This window comes from Aquarana catesbeiana, linkage group LG06, assembly GCF_042186555.1.
Source record: "Aquarana catesbeiana isolate 2022-GZ linkage group LG06, ASM4218655v1, whole genome shotgun sequence".
In the NCBI taxonomy this organism is placed as follows: domain Eukaryota; kingdom Metazoa; phylum Chordata; class Amphibia; order Anura; family Ranidae; genus Aquarana; species Aquarana catesbeiana.
Window position 1 is genome coordinate 415,607,562 of NC_133329.1, and position 15,950 is coordinate 415,623,511.

A 15,950-nucleotide genomic window follows, 5' to 3' on the forward strand; every position below is an offset into this window, starting at 1 on the left:
AAAAAAAAAGTTAATATAGCTATAAAATAAAGACTGTTCATAACCAATTCCCTGGCCTGGTTCACTCATGATCAAACTGGAGCATTGTTTGAACACTTTGATGTTGACCACATGTGGCTCTATTTCTCCAAGATGTGCCGCTTGGGACAATTCTAAACAATTTAAAGTTTTTATAAGCATCATCAACCAGCAATCATTTCCAACATATGAGGGTCTTCTCTGTACCCACTCTGTGAACTCACCTGCTGTCTCCTGAAACATGATCAGCGCAGCTCTTTCCTCTGGTAACATCACAATGTATACTACTCTTCCTCCTCCCTGTGTTGGGTTCTCAAAGAAATCTTTCAGATGCATCTCAGATGTGCTCTCCGGGACATTCTCCACCCTGACACTTTGGGATTCTTCCAGAGGCCTCGCTGTCAGCCTGTTGTGATCCACTCTGAGGTTACTGGAGAATGTTCTGATGAATCTCTGAATATCTGGAGAAAAACAGGAACCCCCCCCCCCAAATTTAATGGCAATAAGTACAACTGTGTAAAAGTTTTACTGATGGAACAGAATGATAGAATCTTGCTGCTTTAACATTTTATATAACTAATAATGATATACATTTGGTCAATTATTGAACTTAAATACAGTCCCAATGTTCCTATCTATAATTAATCATTCACGGGGTTATTTTAATTTTTCTTGAAATGACTTCATTGTACAGTGAGCACATTTTTGGCATGTGAATCTGTACATTGAAGCTTTTAGCATTATTGCTCTCCAGCATTCAGTAGATAAAGATGTGTAGAGCGCAGGCCTCATGGTAGCTCCCCGTTTTTTGGCATATGGCAAACAACATTCTCTTACAAGAGCCATTGGCTGGTAGTACATGATGGAGCTCTTAGGCCCATACTAGAAGCTGTGAGCCTCATTTCAGGCTCTGTATCTAAATCATGGGCAAATCCCAAAGATTGGACTCACCGATATCACATGTGAAGGTGACAACAGCAGATTGGATCTCCGGAATTATCTCCACATAGAAGTCCATGTCCTCAACCTTCCCACTGATATTTTTCACCAGGAGGTTTAACATCTCAGGAGTGTGGCTGTCCTTGACATTTTCAATCAGAACCAGAGAGGACGAGGGGTTTTCATCATCTGATGCGGCTGTAATACAGCAAAATATATTCCCGGGGAAAGTTTTTTGAGTGGAATTTTTTCATCTACATCATGATGAACATAATGACTTAAAAAATATTCTGAGAGCTATCTGCAGAGATTGTGTTACTTTGTTGGGTTGCTGAACTCATTCACTAGGACAGGATGAGAGTTGGTGACCTCAGAGTGGAGCCATTGTTCCTTCTAATTGTGGAGGGCTAACTGAAAAGAAAAGCATGATATATATACATAGAGGCCTTCTGGGAGGATCCAGCTGGTCCTGCTCAGGAACATCCAATTGTTGGAAGATTCTGAGATAGATTTGAAATTCATTGGAGGTAATATATCTCCATCCCAGGACTGACCCTAAACACACTGGAGATAATATATCTCCATCCCTGGACTGACCCTGAACACACTGGAGGTGATATATCTCCATCCCAGGACTGACCCTGAACACACTGGAGATAATATATCTCCATCCCTGGACTGACCCTGAACACACTGGAGGTAATATATCTCCATCCCAGGACTGACCCTGAACACACTGGAGGTAATATATCTCCATCCCAGGACTGACCCTGAACACACTGGAGATAATATATCTCCATCCCAGGACTGACCCTGAACACACTGGAGAAAATATATCTCCATCCCAGGACTGACCCTGAACACACTGGAGGTAATATATCTCCATCCCAGGACTGACCCTGAACACACTGGAGGTAATATATATCCATCCCAGGACTGACCCTGAACACACTGGAGGTAATATATCTCCATCCCAGGACTGATCCTGAACACACTGGAGGTAATATATCTCCATCCCAGGACTGATCCTGAACACACTGGAGGTAATATATCTCCATCCCAGGACTGACCCTGAACACACTGGAGGTAATATATCTCCATCTCAGGACTGACCCTGAACACACTGGAGGTAATATATCTCCATCTTAGGGCGGAACTCGTTGGAGGGGTTATATCTCCCTATTGGCATTAAAACTTGCAATGACAGACAGGGGAATGAGGGAAAATCTCTCTTATGGAACCCCAGATTGCAGTTAAATCCTAATCCTTCCCCCACTCCATCCAAAAATAGAAAAAGTTTTTGGCTCGACACTTTAACCAATTTTGCTTTACAGGAATTCTCTGTAAAAGTAAAATTGGCAATTTTGGTGCAAAATCAGCAACTTCTCCCCAATGGAAGCACCTCAGCAATCAGTGCCAGAAGGCAGACCGGCCTCAGACACCTTATCCTCTCCCTTCCCCCGCTCCCATCATTGTGATCTATAGGACAGATATTACTCTAAACGTCCAATGAATGATTTCTTACGTTTGTCCTCGGCACGGCCGCACTGTGAGCCCTGAAAATAGAAGATAAACCACTATAAGTCATTTCTAGAGATTCTGTTCATTATAACAATTCTTATTTCTACAACAATCATTATTTCCAGTAGAGACAACCAATGAGAGCTGAGAATAGAAAATGGTTACTGCCCTCTGATTCGGTTCACTGCCTCTCTCCCATCTGAGCTGCAGATCCCCTCATCTTATTTCTCCTGGACTGGGCGATCTCCCCTGTGACTTTATTGATATATTACCTGGGGTAGATCATGGGATGGTGGCAACAAAGCCATGACTGGAGAGGGGAGAGCAGGAGAAGTAGAACTCTTTACACGAGGGATGTTCTTCATTGGGCAGTTTACTTTCCTTCAGAAACTATTTCTTTATGAGTTTCTTATACGTTTTATATGTACCTGTTTAGCATCACTTCATTGCTCTGGATAACAATGAATCAAAAAAAGAAATAGTGCTCAGAGGGCAGAAAAAGCAGCTGACCCATCAATCAACACAAATCGATATACAGTATCTCACAAAAGGAAGTACACCCCTCACATTTTTTAAATCTTTTCTTCTATCTTTTCATGTGACAACACTGAAGAAATGACACTTGTCTACAATGTAAAGTAGTGAGTGTACAGCTTGTATAACAGTGTAAATTTGCTGTCCCCTCAAAATAACTCAACATACAGCCATTAATGTCTATACCGCTGGCAACAAAAGTCAGTACACCCCTAAGTGAAAATGTCCAAATCGGGCCCAAAGTGTCAATATTTTGTGTGGCCACCATTATTTTCCAGCACTGCCTTAACCCTCTTGGGCATGGAGTTCACCAGACCCTCGCAGGTTGCCACTGGAGTCCTCTTCCCCTCCTCCATGACGACATCACGGAGCTGGTGGATGTTAGAGACCTTGTGCTCCTCCATCTTCCGTTTGAGGATGTCCCACAGATGCTCAATAGGGTTTAGGTCTGGAGACATGCTTGGCCAATCCATCACCTTTACCCTCAGCTTCTTTAGCAAGGCAGTGGTGGTCATCTCAACTGCCATAAACTGGCCGCGGGAACTCTTCAAAATAGTCGCCCAGTCAATGAACCCATCCTGCTTAGAGCCCCCAGCAAACGATACTCAAGAATTCTGCAATGAGTTATCAAATTTCTTCATCGACAAAATCAACAACATCAGAAAATCTATCCAACAGAAAAAAACAACAAACCTCACCCAACCAAAGAGGACATCAACACGAACATCACACAACCGCCGGACTTCTTCTTGACCCCGATCACCACTGACACAACTAAAACCATTATGAGAAGCCTTCGAGACAGCACATCACCAAATGACATCATTCCCACGAAACTCATGAAAGAATGCTCCGACATCCTGGCTCCCACCATAACACACCTCATAAATCAGTCGTTCAAAGAAGGGATTGTGCCAACCTCCCTCAAGCAAGGCACCATCAAACCCCTGCTAAAGAAACCCAATCTTGACCCCAAGGACCCTAACCACCTCAGACCGATAACAAGCCTTAACACCATCTCCAAGATCATGGAGAAAGCGGTAGTACAACAGTTACAACACCACCTGGACACACATCAACTTCTGGACACTCTACAATCAGGCTTCCGCCCAGGCCATGGCACAAAAACAGCACTTCTAAAAATATGGGATGATGCCCTCGAAGCTGCAGATGACGGAGAATAATGTCTCCTGATACTGCTAGACCTTAGTGTAGCATTTGATACAGTGGACCACAATACTCTACTTGTCCGCCTCACAGAAGTTGCAGGAGCCACAGATTTGAGTCTAAAATGGTTTGCACCCTTCCTAGAGAATCGCTCTCAGACAGTGAAACTTGGAGCATTCACCTCCGACACCCAGACAATTTCCTGTGGAGTCCCCCAGGGTTCACCTTTGTCGCCATTGCTATTCAACATCTACATCCGCCCACTCCTCAAAATCATCAAAAAATCAGATCTCTGCTTCCACTCATACGCTGACGATACCCAAATCTACTTTCGCATCACCGGACAAAAAGACCACCATCATCAACTAAAGCAATGTCTCACTTTGATAGATGACTGGATGACCATCAGTTCCCTCAAACTCAATGGGTCAAAAACAGAACTTCTCCTCCTAAACGCTAACCAAAATCCCAAAACCAAGTCTCCATGGATACCTCCCACCATCTTTGGACAGACCATCTCTCCGAGCACCAAAGCCAAGAGTCTCGGAGTTATCTTTGACTCAGAAATGACAATGGATGCACAAATAGGATCAGTAGTCAGCGGATCTCACCATCTCCTCCGCCTGCTACGCAGACTCATTCCCTTTATCCCAGAAAAGGACAAAGCAGCAGTAGTTGGAACAATCATCAATTCCCGTCTTGGCTACGCAAACTCACTCTACATAGGCTTACCCCAATATCAGCTTGCGCGCCTACAGGCCTTTCAAAACGCGGCGGCAAGACTGCTAACAGGAAAAAAAACCCTTGGAGTCCATCTCCCCATCACTGAGGAGCTTACACTGGCTAACGATAAAGAATCGGATCACATTCAAGACCCTCTGCCTCACCCACAAATGCATACAAGGAAACGCCCCTCAATACCTCCGAGAGAAAATAAAACACTACACACCCCATTGCAATCTGCGATCATCCAACCAAAACCTCCTCCTCGTTCCCAAATACCGCTACAAAGCAAGGGGAGAATGCAGATTCGCAGTCCAGGGACCTCGGCTATGGAATACTCTTCCGACTCACATCCGCATGGAAGAAAACCATCAGGAAAAAACTAAAGACCTTCCTCTTCTAAGAAGCTGCCCAGACACAAAACGCATTAGCGCCTTGAGGCGATTCAGTTCGCATTTGCAGTGCTTTACAAATCATTCATTCATTCATTCATTCTTGGAGGTGTGTTTGGGGTGGTTATCATGTTGGAATACTGCCCTGCGGTCCAGTCTCTGAAGGGAGGGGATCATGCTCTGCTTCAGTAGGTCACAGTACATGTTGGCATTCATGGTTCCCTCAATGAACTGTAGCTCCCCAGTGCCGGCAGCACTCATGCAGCCCCAGACCATGACACTCCCACCACCATGCTTGACTGTAGACAAGACACACTTGTCTTTGTCCTCCTCACCTGGTTGCCCCCACACACGCTTGTCACCATCTGAACCAAATAAGTTTATCTTGGTCTCATCAGACCACAGGACATGGTTCCAGTAATCCATGTCCTTAGTCTGCTTGTCTTCAGCAAACTGTTTGCGGGCTTTCTTGTGCATCATCTTTAGAAGAGGCTTCCTTCTGGGACGACAGCCATGCAGACCAATTTGATGCAGTGTGCGGCGTATGGTCTGAGCACAGACAGGCTGACCCCCCACCCCTTCAACCTCTGCAGCAATGCTGGCAGCACTCATACGTCTATTTCCCAAAGACAACCTCTGGATATGATGCTGAGCACGTGACCTCAACTTCTTTGGTGGATCATGGCGAGGCCTGTTCTGAGTGGAGCCTGTCCTGTTATACCGCTGTATGGTCTTGGCCACCGTGCTGCAGCTCAGTTTCAGGGTCTTGGCAATCTTCTTATAGCCTAGGCCATCTTTATGTAGAGCAACAATTCTTTTCTTCAGATCCTCAGAGAGTTCTTTGCCATGAGGTGCCATGTTGTACTTCCAGTGACCAGTATGAGAGAGTGAAAGTGATAAAACCAAATTTAACACACCTGCTCCCCATTCACACCTGAGACCTTGTAACACTAATGAGTCACATGACACCGGGGAGGGAAAATGGCTAATTGGGCCCAATTTGGACGTTTTCACTTAGGGGTGTACTCACTTTTGTTGCCAGTGGTTTAGACATTAATAGCTGAATATAAAGAAAAAAATGGGTACGGCACCAATTAGATTTATCATACACTATTGTCAACTGATGCTGCTCCTAGAATTAGTGAAAACTAATAAACAAATGCAGAATAATAAAGGGCGCAACAGTAGTGCAAAACAACAATTATGCTCAATATCATATGTGAATACACAATCAATTAGCAAAAAATATGAGTCCATATATATATATATATATATATATATATATATATATATGTAGTATATATCTTAACCATTGCTGTGAGACATGAATTGATAAACCTTCTCTATATTTTTCCAATCATCATGTGAAATTAAAATGCTTCAAATAAAAGTGCTGAGAGCTTCAAATACTTCAATATAAAGTGCTTCACCCAAAATGGTATATCAAAACGCTCACCAGATTGCATCGGCCACCAAGTGACCAACAGGCATGTAATCGACAGAGATTGTAATCCCCTTCATGGATCTTTCAGCTTAGACCAGCTGTATATTGATCAAACAATTTCAATCCAAACGAAAATCTGTATGCCTATGTACAGTGGGGCAAAAAAGTATTTAGTCACCACCAATTGTGCAAGTTCTCCCACTTAAAAAGATGAGAGAGGCCTGTAATTGTCATCATAGGTATACCTCAACTATGAGAGACAAAATGTGGAAACAAATCCAGACAATCACATTGTCTGATTTTTAATGAATTTATTTGCAAATTATGGTGGAAAATAAGTATTTGGTCACCTACAAACAAGCAAGATTTCTGGCTCTCACAGACCTGTATCTTCTTCTTGAAGAGGCTCCTCTGTCCTCCACTCATTACCTGTATTAATGGCACCTGTTTGAACTTGTTATCAGTATAAAAGACACCTGTCCACAACCTCAAACAGTCACACTCCAAACTCCACTATGGTGAAGACCAAAGAGCTGTCGAAGGACACCAGAAACAAAATTGTAGACCTGCACCAGGCTGGGAAGACTGAATCTGCAATAGGCAAGCAGCTTGGTGTGAAGAAATCAACTGTGGGAGCAATAATTAGAAAATGGAAGACATACAAGACCACTGATAATCCCCCTCGATCTGGGGCTCCACGCAAGATCTCACCCCGTGGGGTCAAAATGATCACAAGAACGGTGAGCAAAAATCCCAGAACCACACGGGGGGACCTAGTGAATGACCTGCAGAGAGCTGGGACCAACGTAACACACTACGCCGCCAGGGACTCAGATCCTGCAGTGCCAGACGTGTCCCCCTGCTTAAGCCAGTACATGTCCAGGCCCGTCTGAGGTTTGCTAGAGAGCATTTGAATGATCCAGAAGAGGATTGGGAGAATGTCATATGGTCAGATGAAACCAAAGTAGAACTGTTTGATAGAAACACAACTCGTCGTGTTTGGAGGAGAGAGAATGCTGAGTTGCAACCAAAGAACACCATACCTACTGTGAAGCATGGGGGTGGCAACGTCATGCTTTGGGGCTGTTTCTCTGCAAAGGGAACAGGATGACTGATCCGTGTACATGAAAGAATGAATGGGGCCATGTATCGTGAGATTTTGAGTGCAAACCTCCTCCCATCAGCAAGGGCATTGAAGATGAAACGTGGCTGGGTCTTTCAGCATGACAATGATCCCAAACACACTGCCCGGGCAATGAAGGAGTGGCTTCATAAGAAGCATTTCAAGGTCCTGGAGTTGCCTAGCCAGTCTGCAGATCTCAACCCCATAGAAAACGTTTGGAGGGAGTTAAAAGTCCGTGTTGCCCAGCGACAGTCCCAAAACATCACTGCTCTAGAGGAGATCTGCATGGAGGAATGGGCCAACATACCCGCAACAGTGTGTGACAACCTTGTGAAGACTTACAGAAAACGTTTGACCTCTGTCATTGCCAACTAAGGATATATAACAAAGTATTGAGATGAACTTTTCATATTGACCAAATACTTATTTTCCACCATAATTTGCAAATAAATTCTTTAAAAAATCAGACAATGTGATTGGATTTGTTTCCACATTTTGTCTCTCATAGTTGAGGTATACCTATGATGACAATTACAGGCCTCTCTCATCTTTTTAAGTGGGAGAACTTGCACAATTGGTGGCTGACTAAATACTTTTTTGCCCCACTGTATATGTGGCTCCTTAGAAGGACCAACTCACATCCAATTCATCTGCAAATTGTGGCTCTCTTTTCCTGAAGACGCACGCACGAGAGTGAAATATATTGAAAGTGAGTCTCGACACGCACTACACGAGTCCTCCGCTTCCGCACAGTTGAGACTCATGCCCCGTACACACGGTCGGACTTTGTTCGGACATTCCGACAACAAAATCCTAGGATTTTTTCCGACGGATGTTGGCTCAAACTTGTTTTGCCTACACACGGTCGCACAAAGTTGTCGGAATTTCCGATCGCCAACAACGCGGTGACGTACACCACGTACGACGAGACTAGAAAAGGCCGGTTCAGAACCAAGCGCGGCACCCTTTGGGCTCCCTTTGCTAATCTCGTGTTAGTAAAAGTTTGGTGAGAGACGATTCGCGCTTTTTCAGACTCGTGGCTTTCAGATCGTTTTCTGACGTTCAGTTTGTGCTTGTGGGTTTGTATCTGCTCTTCAGTGCGTGCAGTCAGTTCGTATCGGAGTTTTCTGTGTGATCTTGCCTGCTCGTTGCTGTTTTTCAGGTCGCTCTTCACAGGCCTTGCTGTTCTTCAGTGCGTTTTGTTACTTCGTTCTGAGCAGCCGACCGTTTTCTAGCCATGTTTCGTATGCGTACTCCTCGTAGAGTTCGTGCTGTGCGGGGGCTTGGTGTTGGGGTCCTGACCTTGACACAAGTCCAGTCCATGAACAGGGTGGGGAGGAGTTCATGGACCAAGAATTGGTTGCTTCAGCGTGACCAGTTCTGTCATATGCCTTTGCTCCGTGAGATCCGTGAGAATAATCCTGATGATTTCAGGAACTTTCTCAGGATGACGGACCCTGTATTTCACCGTTTGTTGGCTTCGCTGACCCCCTATATCAGCAGGCAGGATACCTGCATGAGGCAAGCCATCACTCCGGAGCAGAGGTTGGTCGCTACCTTGCGGTATTTGGCCACAGGGAGAAGTCTGCAGGACTTGAAGTTCTCGACAGGCATCTCCCCCCAGGCTCTGGGGATCATTATCCCAGAGACCTGTTCTGCCATCATCCAGGTCCTGCAGAAGGAGTATATGAAGGTAAGATTTTTATCCTTTAATATCACATTTTATTGTATTGAATGTTTGATAATATATTGTATTTCTTCCCTCATTCCCTAATTATCATGATTGTAATATGCTGTGAATGTCCCCTTTGTTCTCATGCATGCTGGATTTTTAGGTAATTATTATTTTATGTCCTTCATACATATTTGCCCTTCAATAACCTCCCCAGCATGGTGTCTCCTGCCCTATATTCACCTCATGTAGTCACTTAACAATGTATTTTATCAGCTCCATAGTAGTGCTTTACCCCAAACACCCCCTATAAAATGTTTGGAAATGTTATTTTTGATTTAAATTCAGGCAAAGTGCCAGAGGCTTTTTTTTGTGGTGTCCCCAAATTTTTTTTAACCCTCCCCCCCCAACTGCTAAGTCAGCTGATCCCAATTCTCTATCTATCCTCAATCATCTATCTGCTGACTTTGCCAAACCCATACACACTATACCCATCTCTTTACTGGTCAGATTTATGGATGAATTCCCCAAAGCATGTAGTGCAAGGGCCTGCCTGTATACTTTCCAATGGTACTGTTTAAAGTTTTTGTATCCTATTATTATCTTGATAGGTAATAGCAGAATGTTCAAATGTCCTCAAATGTGTACAGTGTGTATTTATATCTTTGTATTATGACACTTCTTACCTGTCCAGTGGTCTGCCAATAGTGTAACTAAGGAGGGGCTGTTCAAAGTAATACCCTGTATTTAGGCATTCATCTCTCAATGAAGTGAAGAGGGTTACCTGTCCAAGAGTTCCCCCCCCTATAATGTTAGAAATGGCCCATGAGAGGGGGGAGGGGGAATATGATAGGTGTACCTTATACTTTGGCCTTGTTAAATTCCCCTTAGTAAATGCTATCTGGAGGTTGCCCCATAATGTTTGTGTCTAATCTGCTTGCCATGTTTCTGTGAAAAAATAGTAAGGTTTATTTTTTTTTCCTCAACAGTTTCCTTCAACGCCACAGGAATGGCAGACTGTGGCCTCCCACTTTGCCCAGCGGTGGGACTTTCCTAACTGCGGAGGGGCAATTGATGGGAAACACGTCCACATCGTCCCACCACCCAACTCGGGGTCGTACTATTATAATTACAAGGGGTTTAATAGTATAGTGATGTTGGCGGTGGTGTCGGCTAATTACGAGTTCTTGTATGTGGACGTGGGGAAGAATGGCCGGATGTCCGATGGTGGAGTGATCGCCCAGACGGAGTTCTACAGGCGTCTCCAGAATGGCAGCTTGGACTTGACACCTCCAGAGGACAATGTTGAAGGTCTCCCATTTGTGTTCGTTGCTGATGAAGCATTTGCGCTGGGGGACCACCTGATGCGGCCATTCCTGATGAGGACCCTCACCCCGGAACAGAGGGTTTTTAATTACCGGCTGGCCAGAGCCCGAAGAGTGGTGGAGAACACATTTGGAATCCTGGCCAGCCGGTTCCAATTATTTATGACACCCATCCATATGGCGGAGTATAAACTGAACCATATAATACTTGCCTGCTGTGTTCTCCATAATTTTTTAAGAAAACATTCAGCCAACTATGCTGGCTCAGTTGGGCCTGAGGCCGGAATCCCTAATCCATCAACACTGACGGCGCTTGAAAGTGGCCGTCCTGGCTTGCCCTCCCTGAATGCCCGTGATGTCCGGTTACGCTACCTGGAGTTCTTTGCGGGTAGGGGGGCTATCAATATGCCAGACAATCTGTGACACCTTTTTCAAATAAAAAACAACCAAAAGAAATTCTTGGTGGACATTTACTGCTTGTGTTTGTTTTAGCTGACCCTGACAGAAATGTGTTGAGTGCAGAAAATGTCGTGATTGGGTAACCTTATAAAAAACAGTGTTGGCTGGTACTTCCTAAATGCAAAAACACATTTCACTACAAGTGCACTTGCAACTGCACTGAACCTGCACTTGTAGTGCAAAGAGGATTTGCCCTTAGGAAATAACCCCCATTTTTGCATAAAACAACAATTACATCACCCCAAAAGTGTTGTAGTGTTGAGACAATAATCCACACATTCTTGAGTAAGGCACTTTTTTATACCTGCACAATCACATGTGCATTTCCCAAAGGTTTTTAAAACAAACCAATATGTTTGTTGTATAACAATGTTTGCAGTAGCATTATGAAAAATAAAAATATCCATTTCAGATAAAACAGGCCTGTGTAAAACCAACAAGAAAGCCAAAAAACTTGAACTTACAAAGTTCACATTAGGTAAAACCTGAAGGCTATATCAGACATCAGTATTTAGGAACTGGGTTTGATATAGTGTTCAGATGGGTGGAAATCACCCCTGGAAAAGCCAAATTTGGAAGATGCACACCAATTTACGAATGTCAACATGTGCTATCTGCCATCAGGGGGGGATCAAGGGACATGTTTGGGGGGAGCAAGCCCTTCCTCAACGCTACTTTATAATTGAGGAAGGGGTTGCACCCCCAAAACGCGTCCATTGATCTCCCGTGATGGCAGATAGCACATGTTGGCACACTGTGTGCATCCTCCAAATTTGGCTTTTCTAAACATTGAAAAAATTTTGGTACGATCAAACAGGTGATTTTGTGGGGTTTAAATTTGCCCCAAAACATCAATGATGTTATTATTTTTTTTAATAACATCACTGATTTGTTGCTGGATGTTTTGCAATTGGAGATTACACCCCATGATCTCCCCGATCAGTATCTGGGCACTTTCAGATGTAAAGCGTTCTGGATCACGATCACCTAAAAAGAGATAAAGAACAAAAAAAAAGGTCTCAAAAATCTGCCACCAGCCATCTCTTTTACCTGAGCCTGTGGTCGCAGACACTCACCTGTTGTGGTGCCAATCTCCACCACGTCTTCTTCTTCCTCCTGCTCTTCTTCTTGTGTTGGTATTTCCCCTTCTTCCAGAGGGGGGGTCTCTGGTCTCCTGGGATGAGGAGTGTCCTCCGAGTCTTTTCTCCCCTATGTAAAACAAAAATGGTATAATTAGCACACAGATATTTGATGGCAGAACTAGAAATAGGAAACATTGCTTGGAAGTGGGGTACAATTGTCTATTTTAGCAGAGTTCCAAGATGTATATTTTTTATTGCCCTTTGTCAAGCTGCAATACTTTACCTGTTTGGTACAAGTTTCACAGATGTAACCCCCCCTATAGTATACACTGGAGCACCTGTGTGGCCCCCCCTAATAAAAATGGTGTTCTTGTGTCCCACACTAGTGCTCCAGTGTCCAGATGTGAAAACAGCTGCTCAGTGTCCTCTCCTTACACACAATCTAGTTTGCATTTCATTCTAGTAATAAACCCATCTACACAAACAAATATTTGGCATCCAAGTAGGCCCCCAAAAATGTGTGAAAATGCATATGGCCTAAACAAAGGTGTTCTAGAGGCCGAAAGAAAAATGTTTGATACGAACGAATAATGTGCCCATGAACATTAAAGTTGACCTTTTGAAACGTTACAACTAATAAAAGCATATGGAGCAGAACGAACGGAATAAAGACAGAAAGAATAGGAACACAGCACAACTACTTACTTTTTTGCAGCACTCTCCGGATCTTTCGGTACTGCTCTGGCTCTCTCAACTTCAGGTCTGACCACCGCTTCCTGAGCTGATCTTTAGACCTTCGTACCCCAAATTCCGCTCAAGACTCCTGACCACTTTCGCCATGATCTTGGCCTTTCGGATGTTCGGGTTGGGGTAAGGCCCATATTTTCCGTCATAGTCGGACTTCCTCATGATGTCGACCATCTCCAACATCTCCCCAAACGACATATTTGTGGCCTTAAACGTCTCCTTCTGGATCGGGACGTGCCTGGATCCGCCCTTTCCTCCTCCTCCTCCTCGTTGCTACAATTAGCCCGCACCTGCTGTATGTCCGCCATCATGCTCTTCCCCCACTGCGCCGAACGAAAAGGGGCGGGGAATACACTAGAAAGAAGGTCAGGGGCGGGCGGAGTTACACGCATGCGCAGTGTATATAAAGCGTAACACGTGTGCGTATTACGTTTGATCTGTGAGCGGAGGAAGGAGCATTGGACGCGGCGATCGTAAGAACGAAGGTAAGAGACAAACTTGGGCCTATACTGCTTCTATAGATTGAGGCCTATATTGTAACAAGATTAGGAGAGTTTGGTGTGACATTAGGCTTTGTCTTGTGTTATGTCTTGCAGTGAACATGGATATGGTCCTGAAAGATAAGGACTTCATTTCAGTCTTCATAGAGATGCTAAGGGAGCTGCCCTGTCTGTGGGAGATTAAACACCCCCATTACAAGAACCAAACAAAGAGGAAGGCAGCACTGGAGCAATTGTGTGAAATTGTGAAGCAGGTGATCCCCACGGCAGACATCACTTTTTTAAAGATTTTCATTGGTGGCCTGAGGAGCACATATCTGAGGGAGCGCAATAAAGTCCTGGATTCACAGAGATCCGGAGCAGCAGGTGACATCTATATCCCCAGGATGTTGTACTACGACAGGCTGCACTTTCTGGCAGGCCAGACTGAACCCAGGCCATCCCTCTCCAGTCTTCCTTCCACGCTTCCTTCCCCCCGGCTGAGGCTTCTGACGCCCAACCTGGGCCTTCCAGGCCACATGTGGAGGAGCCCAGATTGAGCCAGGTATAGCATTCCTCTAAATATTTCTGCTTGTCCAATCAATGATGTGAACTATATGTTAGTTGGGAGTACTAATTTAGGATTGTGATTGATGATGCAAAACATTACAACTATGTCCCTTTTTCATACACAGGGAAGTCTCAGCCAGGAGGTGGCCGGGCCGAGCCGGCTGGCTGATCTGCAGGTCCCTCCATCCCCCTGGAAAGAGAAAGTGGCAGTAGGAGGAGTACCCTAGAGGAGGCGGCTATCAGGTTCTTTTGTAGGGCTACAGAGGTCCTGGGAGCACCACACACCAGGCAGGAGAACATTGCTGCATTCATAGCATATAAAATGCAGAGGATGGAGGAGGGCCAAAAAGCCATGTGTCAGGCCCTCATATCAGAGGCTTTGGCGAAAGGTATGAGGGGCCAAATTACACCTCACACACAGCTTTGGGATGGTCCTCCTCCTCCTCCTCCTGCAGGTCCTCCTCCTCCTCCAGGTCCTACTCCTCCTCCTGCCACATCTCCAACTGCACAGCCACAGCCCGGAAGGAAGTGTGAAAGGAAGACCAGAGAGTGATTGCCCTGGATCCAGTCTGGTCGGCCAAAAGATGCAGCCTCTTGTGGTACCACAGCCTGCGGACACACATGTCATCTGCTGCTATCCGAGTCTCTGTGAATCCCGGACCAGACTGCCCTCCCTTACATATGGACTCCTCAGGCCACCAATTTTGATGTTTAAGAATTGATGTCTGCCGTGGGGGTCCCAGGCTTCACTAATTTCTCCTGTTGATCCAGTGTTGCCTTCCTCTTTGTTTGGTTCTGATCCCTTAATAAAGGATTTTTGTTTTGAATTATACTCTCCTATGTGTTTTACTTCAAAAATGACAGTTGGTTTGTGAGGATTCAGGTACATTTCAAATATACAATGTGAAATGAACAAGGGACACCAACACCAAACAATCTCCTGGAGATTAAATAATAAAAGATATCAATGGTGTTGGGGTAACTTGACACACAAAACACACCCAAAAATATTCTGGAGTAAAAATAAAAATAACATTGAACAAAGATCAGCCTTGGAAAAAATCCAAACATTAAAGAAAAAAAAAGGCTTAAAAACAAAAAAAAAAAAAACATACAAAATATAAAACTGTCAGATGTGACAACTAATAACAATATATTCAGGGAATCCCACTAAAAAAACACAAATAAAACTTTGTGAGAAGTGTGTGTGAATATGAGCAGCAAAACTACTTAATTCTTGTCACATTATAAAGAAGAAGAGAGTGCGCTGTATTAAACCATTTTTTACATTGCAGCGTGACGAAAGTGCTGTATCCATTGCGAACGCTAAGTTTACCAGAACGAGCTGTCCCGTGTCGGAATTTCTTCTGAGCATGCGTGGCACTTTGTGTGTCGGAACAGGCCACACACAGTCGGAATTGACGCGATCGGATTTTGTTGTCGGAAAATTTTATCTCCTGCTGTCCAACTTTGTGTGTCGGAAAATCCGATGGAAAATGTCCGATGGCGCCCACACATGGTCGGAATTTCCAACAACACGCTCCGATCGGACATTGTCCATCGGAAAATCCGACCGTGTGTACGGGGCATCAAGCTGAGACGAACGCTGAGCATCGGGTACATTTGTATGGTGCCGGACCGGCTTCTGCTCTCCTCTGCGAGCTGCATTTTACATTTTGCTGTACCTAACACTGAATGAACTGGAGTTGTAAGTGTTGCTTTTTAAAGATATTAAAAAACTTTATTACACTATCC

At 44.5% G+C, this 15,950-nt stretch overlaps 1 protein-coding gene across 1 annotated transcript in view; it reads right to left on the reverse strand.

Moving 5' to 3' along the window:
* The window catches only part of LOC141147320 (protein mono-ADP-ribosyltransferase PARP14-like), a 171,151-nt gene that overhangs the window by 133,827 nt on the left and 21,374 nt on the right, over nucleotides 1–15,950 (reverse strand). The window contains exons 3-5 of the mRNA XM_073634541.1: nucleotides 2,483–2,513; nucleotides 970–1,155; nucleotides 243–479 (exon numbers count right to left, since the gene is read on the reverse strand). Coding sequence (XP_073490642.1) covers nucleotides 243–479; nucleotides 970–1,155; nucleotides 2,483–2,513 — 454 coding nt within the window. The remainder of the gene's footprint in view (nucleotides 1–242; nucleotides 480–969; nucleotides 1,156–2,482; nucleotides 2,514–15,950) is intronic.